Source organism: Haliotis asinina, chromosome 1, assembly GCF_037392515.1.
Source record: "Haliotis asinina isolate JCU_RB_2024 chromosome 1, JCU_Hal_asi_v2, whole genome shotgun sequence".
Classification (NCBI taxonomy): domain Eukaryota; kingdom Metazoa; phylum Mollusca; class Gastropoda; order Lepetellida; family Haliotidae; genus Haliotis; species Haliotis asinina.
This window is the reverse complement of record NC_090280.1, coordinates 17,493,967-17,506,954: the sequence shown is the minus strand read 5'-3', so window position 1 is coordinate 17,506,954 and position 12,988 is coordinate 17,493,967. Positions and strand designations below refer to the sequence as shown.

General features: G+C 43.2%; 1 protein-coding gene across 1 annotated transcript in view; it reads left to right on the top strand.

Moving 5' to 3' along the window:
* LOC137287698 (sortilin-related receptor-like) overlaps positions 1-12,988 on the top strand; it is a 69,759-nt gene that overhangs the window by 29,838 nt on the left and 26,933 nt on the right. Inside the window, exons 28-37 of the mRNA XM_067820090.1 lie at positions 496-630; positions 3,214-3,366; positions 3,800-3,908; positions 4,219-4,388; positions 6,007-6,119; positions 6,467-6,601; positions 7,387-7,630; positions 8,798-8,899; positions 9,920-10,011; positions 10,576-10,771. Coding sequence (XP_067676191.1) covers positions 496-630; positions 3,214-3,366; positions 3,800-3,908; positions 4,219-4,388; positions 6,007-6,119; positions 6,467-6,601; positions 7,387-7,630; positions 8,798-8,899; positions 9,920-10,011; positions 10,576-10,771 — 1,449 coding nt within the window. The remainder of the gene's footprint in view (positions 1-495; positions 631-3,213; positions 3,367-3,799; positions 3,909-4,218; positions 4,389-6,006; positions 6,120-6,466; positions 6,602-7,386; positions 7,631-8,797; positions 8,900-9,919; positions 10,012-10,575; positions 10,772-12,988) is intronic.

Here is a 12,988-nt window from a genome sequence, read left to right as displayed (position 1 = left end):
ATACTATTGATCACTTGATTGTCTGGGCCAGACTCGATTATTTACCGACCACCACCATATAGAAGGAAAGTTTCTGAGTGCAGCTTAAAACTAAACTCACTCAATTCACCATACTCCATAAAAACAATGTGAGAGGGTCCTCCCCTCACCACCAATTCCTGAATACATTGTGTGTCACCTGCACAGATGTTTGCTGATCTTTACGTCCCAGAATATTTCTCAGTTATAGAGGAGTGATGAGGTAACCTACTAGTTAAAGTGATCACTCGTCATGCAGAAAGATTGGTTTGATTTCCCACATGGGTACAGTGTGTGAACCCATTCCTGGTGTACCTGCCATGGTATTGTAGGAATATACAGAAAATGGCGTAAAACTAGACTCACTCACTACAATGTGTGAAGCAATTTCACAATTTCTGGTGTCCCCCATGACATATTGCAGGAATGGAGAGTGGCGTAAAACTATACTCACTCACTTCCTCTCAACTGTTGCAGGCGGGTTGGTGTGTGATTCCGATCAGTTCAAGTGCACCTACTCCTATGGCTGTGTCACACAAGGACAAGTGTGTGACGGAATAGTGGACTGTCCGGATCATTCTGATGAGAATGGCTGTGCTACCAACACAACAAGTGAGCAGCTCACCAACATTTATCATCTGTACCTCAGAAAAGAAACGATATCTTACAGTACACCCAGAAAGACATATTTCACAATATGACATTTCCGATGACATTTCTCTGGTCTCAGGAAAATCAGATTTCACTGTTAAAACCTAAACATACTGTTCTTTGTGTACAATATCTAACTTGCAACATATGTCATATTTGGGATTTCACTTTCTTAGTAAAGTACAAATTCTAGTACTTATTTTTCGGTTGAGTCCCATCCGGGATTCGAACCCGCACCCTCAGAGTCAGGCACCTAATCGCCAGCACACAAAGTCAGTCGCCTAGCCCGCTCAGCCACCGCGACTTCCACAAAATGAAAGTCGGACAACTGGTAGTCTAGACTACGTACTTTGTGGCTGAGCGGGCTAGGCGACTGACTTTGTGTGCTGGCGATTAGGTGCCTGACTCTGAGGGTGCGGGTTCGAATCCCGGATGGGACTCAACCGAAAAATAAGTACTAGAATTTGTACTTTACTAAGAAAGTGAAATCCCAAATATGACATATGTTGCATTTGACCACTTTCTAAATGGCATCGTGTAATCATAGCTTTCGGCCGTGGGAGCCGTGCCAATTTACACTCATCAGAGGGGTACACAAAGTACGTAGTCTAGACTACCAGTTGTCCGACTTTCATTTTGTGGAAGTCGCGGTGGCTGAGCGGGCTAGGCGACTGACTTTGTGTGCTGGCGATTAGGTGCCTGACTCTGAGGGTGCGGGTTTGAATCCCGGATGGGACTCAACCGAAAAATAAGTACTAGAATTTGTACTTTACTAAGAAAGTGAAATCCCAAATATGACATATGTTGCATTTGACCACTTTCTAAATGGCATCGTGTAATCATAGCTTTCGGCCGTGGGAGCCGTGCCAATTTACACTCATCAGAGGGGTACACAAAGTACGTAGTCTAGACTACCAGTTGTCCGACTTTCATTTTGTGGAAGTCGCGGTGGCTGAGCGGGCTAGGCGACTGACTTTGTGTGCTGGCGAATAGGTGCCTGACTCTGAGGGTGCGGGTTCGAATCCCGGATGGGACTCAACCGAAAAATAAGTACTAGAATTTGTACTTTACTAAGAAAGTGAAATCCCAAATATGACATATGTTGCATTTGACCACTTTCTAAATGGCATCGTGTAATCATAGCTTTCGGCCGTGGGAGCCGTGCCAATTTACACTCATCAGAGGGGTACACAAAGTACGTAGTCTAGACTACCAGTTGTCCGACTTTCATTTTGTGGAAGTCGCGGTGGCTGAGGGGGCTAGGCGACTGACTTTGTGTGCTGGCGATTAGGTGCCTGACTCTGAGGGTGCGGGTTCGAATCCCGGATGGGACTCAACCGAAAAATAAGTACTAGAATTTGTACTTTACTAAGAAAGTGAAATCCCAAATATGACATATGTTGCATTTGACCACTTTCTAAATGGCATCGTGTAATCATAGCTTTCGGCCGTGGGAGCCGTGCCAATTTACACTCATCAGAGGGGTACACAAAGTACGTAGTCTAGACTACCAGTTGTCCGACTTTCATTTTGTGGAAGTCGCGGTGGCTGAGCGGGCTAGGCGACTGACTTTGTGTGCTGGCGATTAGGTGCCTGACTCTGAGGGTGCGGGTTCGAATCCCGGATGGGACTCAACCGAAAAATAAGTACTAGAATTTGTACTTTACTAAGAAAGTGAAATCCCAAATATGACATATGTTGCATTTGACCACTTTCTAAATGGCATCGTGTAATCATAGCTTTCGGCCGTGGGAGCCGTGCCAATTTACACTCATCAGAGGGGTACACAAAGTACGTAGTCTAGACTACCAGTTGTCCGACTTTCATTTTGTGGAAGTCGCGGTGGCTGAGGGGGCTAGGTGACTGACTTTGTGTGCTGGCGATTAGGTGCCTGACTCTGAGGGTGCGGGTTCGAATCCCGGATGGGACTCAACCGAAAAATAAGTACTAGAATTTGTACTTTACTAAGAAAGTGAAATCCCAAATATGACATATGTTGCATTTGACCACTTTCTAAATGGCATCGTGTAAACAATATCTAACTTGTCGGAGGAACTGCTGTGCAGAGTTGTTTCCCTTGACATGCCAGAATCCTGTGATGATATGTTCAAACCAATGCTTCAGTCATATCATTATTCATAAACAACAAAATTCATTATTTGGGGATCCTCCAGACATTAAACTGACCAGCAGACCCTCACTCCCTCACTTAATGACTAAATGTCAAGACACTTATGCCATTGAAATGTTAGTAAAGCCTAACCAAACTCTCCTATCCAACTTAAACTCAAGTACTCATGGACCAATCAACAATCCAACATCCATCCATCCTTCCATCCTTCCATCCATCACCTGTCAATCCCACTTAACTCAAGTATTCTGGCAGAAATCCATCCATCCACCCATCACTCTCTCCTGATCAATCCCACATACATATATACTCAAGTACTCGTGCATCAAGCAACAAATCAATTAATCGATTGGACAGTCAGTCAATCAAGCAATCAATCATTCAATCATTTAATCATTCAATGTTCCCTCCAGTGAGTCCGCTGCCCCCATCAAGCACCTGCCAGCACCCTGACAAGTTCTTCCAGTGTCCCCAGGAGAAAACCTGCATCTTGTGGTTGTACGTGTGTGATGGAAAGACTGACTGCATGGATCAGGCTGATGAGAACCTTCCCATCTGCACAGCAGGTATGTTGTATAATCCCACAGGCATTAAACATGCAGCTTGTATATGCAACAGTTAAGAAACAAAAACTGGACTAGTTAACCATGCATCAATATACTCTTGGAGTCAGGTATCCACGTTAAACTGTATCATGGTCCTTCAGGAGGCCAGTGATGGTGTTGGATAGCGAAGTTTTTAAAGTGTTCTCTGGCCCAGGGTACGGGTTTGATTCAACATATGGGCACAGTAAGCCTTTTCCTGGTTCCCCCTGCCATGATATTGCTGGAATATTGCATAAGCGGCTATGCTAGGTAAGCTGTAAATATATATGTGAAGTCTGCTGTTTTTCAGAATGGTGTCAGCTGTTTATCAGTATTTTTAGCAGTGGTTATACTTTATCAATATGGAGTCAGCTGTTTATCAGTACTAATTGTCTCTGTCTTTTATCTGTTACAGCCGCCAATCGGTTATCAGTGTCAGCGAGTGCTTCCAATGAAAACATCACGGTCACCTGGAATTCCAGAGAAAAATTGAAATCAGGAACACAGTTTATTGTCTCATGTCTGTAAGTACAAGTATGGACCAAGTATATTAATGCTTGTCTGATTTTATTGTTAGTTCATTAAGTCAAGAATCCATCTGCAATTCCAGCCATGGATACAATATGTGAAGCCCATTTCTTGTGTCTCCCCTCCCATCCCCTCTGTTATATTGCTGGAACATTGATACAAGTGGTGTACTACCTTTACTTACTCACTCCTAATTTAGTGCACACAGTGTGTGGTAGCCTAGTGGCTGAGTCATTTGCTTGTTGCGTAAAATGATATTGCCTTGCTTGCTCGCTCGCTCTTTCACTCACTCTGTTTTGGTTCCAGAGACACTACCGACAGTACCAAGTGGTTCAACAGAACAGTGCATGATGTGACACAGTTCACTCTGAAGCATCTGCAACCTGTCACAACGTACAAGGTGGCTGTGTATGAGAAAGAAGGTGCACTGATCCATCGGCACTCCAACGTTCTTGCTGTCACAACACTGGAAGGAAGTGAGTAAGGGGTAAACACTCAAGGAGGGATGATAACTCATTAAGAGGAATGTAAGCATTGGCTTGTTTTGGTTGCCCTGGTTTCTTTGTTATTATTTTGATATTTTAAATATTGCTTCTAAAATGGTCTTTTAAATATGCATAAGATTTGATTTTGTTCTTTTAATCGTCCACGCCTTGTCTGTCTGTCCATCTGTAAACATTTTGGTTCCAGAGCATAACCCCAAAACCGTTCAATATTCTTAGGTCAGAATTGATTGATATAATAATCTGAACCTGTGGTTGTGCCTTTAGCTATTTACAGATTTTTGGCATTTTTATTATTTTTGTTTTTCTATGGAACGTTTTGGTGTTAGCCTAATGGTTGGGTGGGCTTCGTTTCTGGAGCAGAACTAAAAAACTGTTCAGTATTTTTCTGCAAAATTTGGTAGATATACCAGTCAGAACGTAACATTGTGCCTTTTGGTATTTACAGGTTTTTGTGATTTATTATTTTCTGGGTTTCCATGGAAAAGTTTCGAACTTAGTCTCAAGGGATGGGCTTCATTTCCGGAGCAGAACTCATAAACCGTTATATATTTTTCTGCAAAATTTGGTAGATATACCAGTCAGAATGTAATGGGGTGCCTTTTTGGTATTTACAGGTTTTTGTGATTTATTCTCTCAGGGATTCCATGGAAACGTTTTGGGCTTAGTCTCAAAAGTGAGAGGTGCGTTTCGTTTCCGGAGAACAACTCAAAAACGTTTTACTATCTGTCAGCAAAACTTGGTAGATATGTGTGGCAGACCCCAAAGTGGTGCCTTTTGCAGGTTTTTGTGATTTATCATGGAAACGATTCAGACTTTGTCTCAGAGTAGAGGGATGGGCTTCATTTCCAGAGCAGAACTCAAAAACTTCTAAATGTCTCTCTGCAAAACTTGGCAGATATGTGAGGCAGATCCCAAAGTGGTGCCTTCTGTGATTTACAGGTTTTTGTGATTCATCATTTTCCCATTTTCCATGGAAACGTTTGGGACCTAGTCTCAAAAGGGAGGGATGGGCTTTGTTTCCGGAGCACAACTCGAAAACCATTTGATATCTTTCAACAGATCTTGGCTGATATATGAGACAGATCTTGAACTTGTGCCTTTAGCTGTTTACAGATATATGGCATTTATACTTTTCATGATTTCCATGGAAACAATTCAAACTTAGTCTAAAAAAACATCAAGTAACTGTCAGATGATTTATCCTTTCAAATATGTGGGGGGTCATCTTCTGAGGACTCTTGTTTTTTATCTCAGACATGAGCATTCTAGAGATGTTACATGTCCACTGAGTGTTCTTGTATGTCACAAGTCATGGGGTAGTCCAGTGGGTAAAGCATTCACTTGTCTCACTGAAGATTCGGCTTAATTCCCCACAAAGGTTTATGTTGTGAATCCCATTTCTTTTCTCCCCCACTGTGATATTGTTTTGAGTATTTGTGGTTGATTGTGGAGAGACATGTTTTCAGTCTGGGTCAGGATCAGAATGTTTGAAGATGTCTTTAGTATCAAGGACTTGCTTCACTTAATATGACTGAAATACTGTCAAACCTTGGATGTTTCCAGACTTACTCACAGCATGTACTTTCAGAGCCCGGAGTACCCACCCAGTTCTTGTGTCACATGTGGAAGGGAGACAGTCTGCAGGTGGTAGTCCAGTGGAAGGCACCCCACCTCCGTCCGGAGGCTGTGTATCAGTACAGGGTAGGTGGATCTATGTCACACACAACCTCTCCCCCCCCACCTCTGTCCAGAGGTGTGTATCAGTACAGGGTAGGTAGACCTATGTCACACTCAGTCACACCCCTATAACCACACCACCACAAGTTTTATCAGTGTATGAAGTAAGCCCAAATTATTTAACCAAACCAGAAACCAAGATGTGGTGAAGTTATTCAGATGAATGGAACATCTGAACTTTTTAACCAGTCCTTCAGGCTGGCTAGCTGTAAATTTAGATCATCAGTCAGAAATCTAGCTTATCATTGTTGGTTGGATGGACTTTATGTGATACTCTGGCTTTGTAAGCAATGTTAACTTTTGTTCCTTAGCTGCACTACAAGGACACTGCCCAGACTGGTGACAGGATGGAGATTATTCCTACAACAAGTGCCACTACCAGGAGACAGTACTCCTACACCCTGACCTCCTCCCAGCTGGAGAAACACCATCACTACATTATCTGGGTGAGTCACAGTTGGATGAACCAATCAGAGCTGGGTGTGAGTGATTGTCATCTGTGATTACCAATGAGAGCTGTGTGTTATTGATTGACAGCCATGTTTACCGGTAAGATCAGAGCTGTGTGTTAGTGAGTGACAGCCACACATGTACCAATCATGCTCTTGATCAAGGGATGGTCTGGTCCAGACTTGATTATTTTACAGTCCACCTACATAATTAACATATGTCATATTTGGGTTTACACTCTCTTAGTAAAGTACAAATTTTAGTACTTTATAGGTTGAGTCACATCTGGGATTCGAACCCGCACCCAAAGAGTTAGGCATCTAATCGCCAGTACTCAAAGTCAACCACTGAGCCAGCTCAGCCACCGCGACTTTGACAAAAGTGGAAGTCAGACAACTGGTAGTCTAGATTGTGTACTTTGTGTACCCCTTGATATGGGTAAATTGGCTATGATTACACTATGCCTTTTGGTAAGTGGTTGAACGTAACATTATGTCATATTTGGGATTACACTTTCTTAGTATATACGTCCATATAGGTGGCATACTTCTGAGAGTGGCATTAAAGAACCAGCCAACCAGCCAACCAGCCAACCAACCAACCAACCAACCAACCAACTTTTTGTGTTGATGCTTTTTGTAAGGAGGAATGGATGGTGAGTTTAGCTCACTTGGTTGATGCATGGCGTTGAAAGGTAATGTCAGCCAGTGGATTATTTTCGTAAGAGTGTGATGATAAACAAGAAACTGAGTGAGGAAGTTCTTCAATGTTGTCTCTACAGGTGACTGCTGTGTCTGATGGAGGAGAAAGCAACCCCACCAATAAAACCAGCATCACCTTCCAACACCAGAACTGGAAGCCAGTGCAAGATCTCAAAGTAACCAAGTCAAATAGTACCAGCATCACACTGTCATGGACACCAATCAAAGGCGTCGTCTCATATGTGGCAACCATGCGGCACAAGCTGTCTTCGTATGATGATGACATGGAGACAAAGAAAACGGTGAAGACTGCATCTGTGAAATGTGAGTTGTCACTGGGAGGGGAAGATAACTCATACAGGGGAGATAATTCTTTGGCATGTGATTTGTCACAGAGAAGGGTAGATAACTCATACGATCTGGGGATAACCGTTTCATGAATAGTCACAGGAGCATGGAGAATAACTCACACAGGGGAGAGAACTCAGTAGCATGTGAATTGGTACTGGGAGTGGTCGATAACTCATGCAGGGGAGATGATTCTTGTTAAATACCACATTCACTGTTGGACAAAGTGTCAAGGGGGATAACTTGTGTTGAATATGACAAGCAAGTTATTAGTAGAGGGGGAATTATCTCATATAGTGGAGATAACTCACTTTGGATGATTGTAACTGTAGTATATGAGTTGTCACTAGAGGGGATAACACCTAATCCAGGAGAAACAACTTACACAGAGTTCACAATGGTGTTTCAAAGTAACAGGACATTGGGTGCTGTAAGTTCCAGATTTCTGTCTGACCCACTGAAAATTCACAGGAACCATAGAATAAAGTTAGACAAACATTTCAGATTTAGCATTTCTCATAATTTGCAATGGCATTGAAATTATTAACATTATATGATAACAAACACAAAATTTTTATACAGCAAGCAAGTGTCACATGATGCAAATAACAACTTCACACAAAGACATTGTGAAATAATCAGTCAGACACTGGGGCTGGCGAGTTGGTGATTTCTACCTGACCACTGGTGAATCTACCAGATTTGCCAGAGGGTCAGATGCTATTCGTGAACACTGCTTACACATGTGAATTCTCAGTCAAGAGAACAGGGTTGATAACTCATTAAAAAATCCTACTGTCATATGTTAGTAATCTGTAGAGGATTCATTACTTATTCAGATTAGATAGCTCTGCTTGAAGAATGCCACTGTAACATGAGTGAGTGAGTGTGTGAGTATAGATTTACGCCACTTTTAGCAATATTCCAGCAATATCACAGTGGGGGACACCAGTGTAACATATGAGGGGAGATAGCTCTTGTTGAAGAAATCTGCAGAGGGGGACCTATTTGTTTCACCCAAGTGGGACACATCTTTCACTCCATTTTGAGCTCACACTCCCAATTACGTTTGAAATATTGTTAAACCAAATCATACTCCAAAAGTATGGTGATGACTTGATGACTTGACTGATCTTCTTTCAGTCACACATCTCTGCCCTGGGACAGCCTACTCCTTCATCGTGCAGCCAATCTTCAAGGCCGGACCTGGGGTGCCATCACAGGTCGTCTACAAGAACACTGAAGGTACTTGCCTATAAGTATGTCAAGAAGGTGTAGAGTACCACATGCCTTCTGAAGTGTGTCATGTAATAATAATGACTATTTATACCGCACCTTTTCCACATACTCGTACATGCTCACAGTGCTAACACATTATTACCCCTGATAACCCAAGCTGCGTGTAAGGAGCTAGAGGGTTATTAGTCTCATGACCTATTTCACCAGGTACCCATTTTCTGCTGGGTGAACAGAGGCAATTTTGAACAAACTCACTTGCCGAAGGGGAGACCACATGTATCACATGTGCTTTGTTGTGGGACAGGACCAAAAAGTCCTGGAAACCCTCAGGAGTCAAGCTGCCAAACCCGGTCAGCCACCCAAGGACTCTCCATACTCAGTGTTGCTTAACTTCAAATAGTAGCATGATAAAATATTATAGTGGAAGTCCTCTAAATCGGCAGCCCTCCATTCTCTCAATATTGGCACAAGAATTATGCCAGACAGAAGATAGTTGATTTATGATCATTTACCAACCCTTTAATCCAGTATCAGTCTAGTCTGTATTCCATCACAACAAAGACCACACATCTGGCATCCAGTATGTCGGCACTCCTGTTGATTGGCTGAACATAATAACAATGGATTACCATCAGCATTAAGCTCATTGATGTTGCCTGATAATAACAATGGATTACCATCGCCATTAAGCTCATTGATGTTGCCTGATAAAAGGAATATGGATAAGGATTAGGCCTAGGTAGAGGAGTTAAATTTGTGAGTGACACATGTCACTTGTATTATAAATTTATTGTCATGTCACCATTTGTCACAATTTATTTGTGAGTGTCAGTTAGCTCACTGTGTCAGTATGGCTCAACCAGTCAAGTGAATGGAAGGAAAAACTTCTCTAAACCAGCACAGCCTTTTTACCAGCATTTTTTGCCAGTCCCAACGAATGACAATTTTGAGAGGTTTCATTCAATCTTTGTATATGCTTCTTCCTGGTCTGTTTAAAATAATCTCATTGGTTACTTGCTGATGCAGGAAACAAGGTCCTGGCACCCAAAAATGTCAACATCACTAAGTCTGATGCCACCCAGGTCAACATCCGGTTCCCCGCAGCTGAAGCAAAGAGAGTAAGTTCTCCTTTTAGGTATCCTTGGACAGAGTAGTTTTACCATTGAGTCCTGGCATTAGGAAGAACAGAGCTTCTATTGCTTGTCTCTTATTTCATATGCTTATTGGCCTAAAGAATGAGGACTATTTTTATGGATATTCTGTGTAGGCTAGTACTCACTCTTCTGCCATGTATGTTGAAATATATAGCATAGTATATTTTTTTGACAGGAAACACTTTGCTTCCTGTTTGAAAGGTTCTGAAAGGTCGGTTTTGTTTTGACGTGCTGTGGTTGGGATGGGGACGGCATACTTTTACTGCCCCAAAGTTGTGTTGGGATGAATATTCCTTGAAAATACTGTCAGACGTTTCGTGGCTCAGCTTGTTGTGGCTGGTTGTCCGTTAATGCTGCACTCAGCAATATCTCAGCTTTTATGGGTGGTCTGTAAATAATTAAACCATCAATAATTTTGCCATTTTCTCTTAACTTAAAATATTGCTGTGATATTGCTATATGTGGCATACAGTCATGCTCACTAGCTTACTAAAAGTTGAGGTCACAAGGGTGTGTGTTCTCCTTCAGTCCCACATCGTGTATTACATGGTGCACAGAGAGATGGGTCTGCAGGAGTTCTTGCAGCATGCCATGAGGAAGCCTCTGCGACCAGTGAAGGAGAGCTTCATCTCTGGGCTTCAGGCATGTGAACGTTACTTCTTCAGAGTGGGAACAGTGGAAGGCTGTCCAGTTGGTCCTGTGGTCTCCATTGAGACAGACCAAGGTATGTCTTATCGCCTTGTGCACGGTTTCCAAAGTTTGTACGCTTCGTCCCACCCCTTGACTCGTCTTCCAACCCCTTGACACTGACACTTCTTCCAGCTCCTCGACACTTCTTCCAACCCCTTGACACTGACACTTCTTCCAACCCCTTGACACTTCTTCCAACCCCTTGACACTAACACTTCTTCCAGCTCCTCGACACTTCACTCATGTCATCCAACTCCTTAGACTGGTGAAGGTTCGGTGTAGACGAGGCCTTCAGCAAACCATGCTTGCCATAAAAAGTGACTGTGCTTGTCGTAAGAGGCGACTAATAGGATCAGGTGGTCAGACTTGCTGATTCTTTTTCAGAAGAAGTCCTCCTTGGGGTACATATATAGCATTAAAATGTCCATTTAAAAATGCCTACGACAGTTGTAACAATATTGAATAAATATTTTACAAAACAAAAAACTCGTTTTTGTCTTGTGAGACCACCCCTACAGGGCCCCCACCCGGGCCCCTTAACAGCCAAGAGCAGGTAACTCTCGCCGTGTACCTCATACCTCACTTTTCATGCTGTCGTCATTGAGGACAGTCGTCCATCAGCAAGCTCTCATATTTAGAGCCAGAACCTACGAATTGAAGAGAAATGAGTGAGAAAGCTACGAAAACCGTATGTATGGTTCCTTTTTAACGCACGGGCGGTATTAGGAATGCACATTTCACTCTTTTTCATTCATGAAATGTTGTAATTTTCCGTGGCTACCGTGGTCTTCAGCCATGTGGCTGACAAGATGGCGGGCGGCACGTACCTGGTGGTTATTTCTTCTGCCTATTCTTTTAGGTGGTTTTATACACCTGGAAATTAATCAAGCAACACCCCAATTTTTTCTATTGGAGCAACTTTGAAGTGTTCTGACAATCAAAATATGCCGGGTTGATATAGTTTGACACTTTTTTATTCAACAGACGATCTCTGACAAACAACTTAAAGGGAAAAAGTATCAAGACTTTGCTTTATTGCAACGAAATCCAAATTCTTAAAACTGTCTTAAATTCATGAAAAAATGGACACAATTTACTATTCATCCACAGACGTTGTTGTCAGGTGTATTAACACAAATGTCACATGGAAAGAAAGAACAGTCATCTGAGAGTCTGCACACCGACTTTCATCAATATCTAGTGTGTCCTCCCTGCGCACGCACCACCGATTCCAGACGCCTCCTCATTCCTTGGATGAGTCTCCGGATCTGATTCTGGGGGATCCTGTTCCACTCCTCATGCAGGGCAGCCGTCAATTCGTTGAGATTATGGACTGGTGGGTCTCTCTGCCTCACACGACGGCCAATAAAGTCCCACAAATGTTCAATGGGGTTGAGGTCAGGGCTCATGGCAGGCCATGGAATTCTGTCAATTGCATTTTGCCGCAAAAAATCATTTACAGCATGCGCCCTGTGAGGTCTAGCATTGTCGTCCATAAATATGGGTCTCGTTGCCAGAGGATGGTTCTCAAAATGAGGTACCACAGCCCTGTCAAGAACCTCCTGTTGGTAACGAACACCGTTAAGGTTGCCACGGATGGTAATGATATCCAACTTGCAGTTCATGGAAATGCACCCCCATACCATAACGGAACCTCCCCCAAAGGCCACAGTCTCCTGGATGTTCCGTGGAGCCATTGCTGTGTTCCTCTGCCTCCAGACCCGAGTACGACCGTCCACCATGTGCAGCAAGAACCGGCTCTCATCTGAGAAATGGACCTTCCTCCAAGAGGCAATGTTCCAGTGCAAACGGTCATTACACCAGGCCAGTCGGGCTGCCTTATGGGCTGGAGACAGTCTGGGTCGCTTGATTGGCCTCCTTGCCCGGTATCCTGCAGCTTTCAGACGATTCCGAACAGTCCTGTTCGAGATGGGTCTCCCTGGAAGCCACTCCTGTCTCAACCGAGAGCTCGAGTCGAAGGACCTGCGCCGTACAAGTCTCAGTAAAGCTCTGTCCTCCCGGACTGTGGTCTTCCTGGGTCTTCCTGGTCTAGGCAGGTCTTTAACTTCATTAGTGGCCCGGTATTTTTTCAAAAGTTTTGAAATTATGGAATGATGTCGTCCGATTTGAGTCCCGATTTGTCTTAGAGACATACCAGCATTCCTCATGCCGATTATTTGCCAACGAGTGGCCTCTGATAATTTCCTACGTGCCATGACATTGAAATGAATGAAAAACCGAATGCAATCGA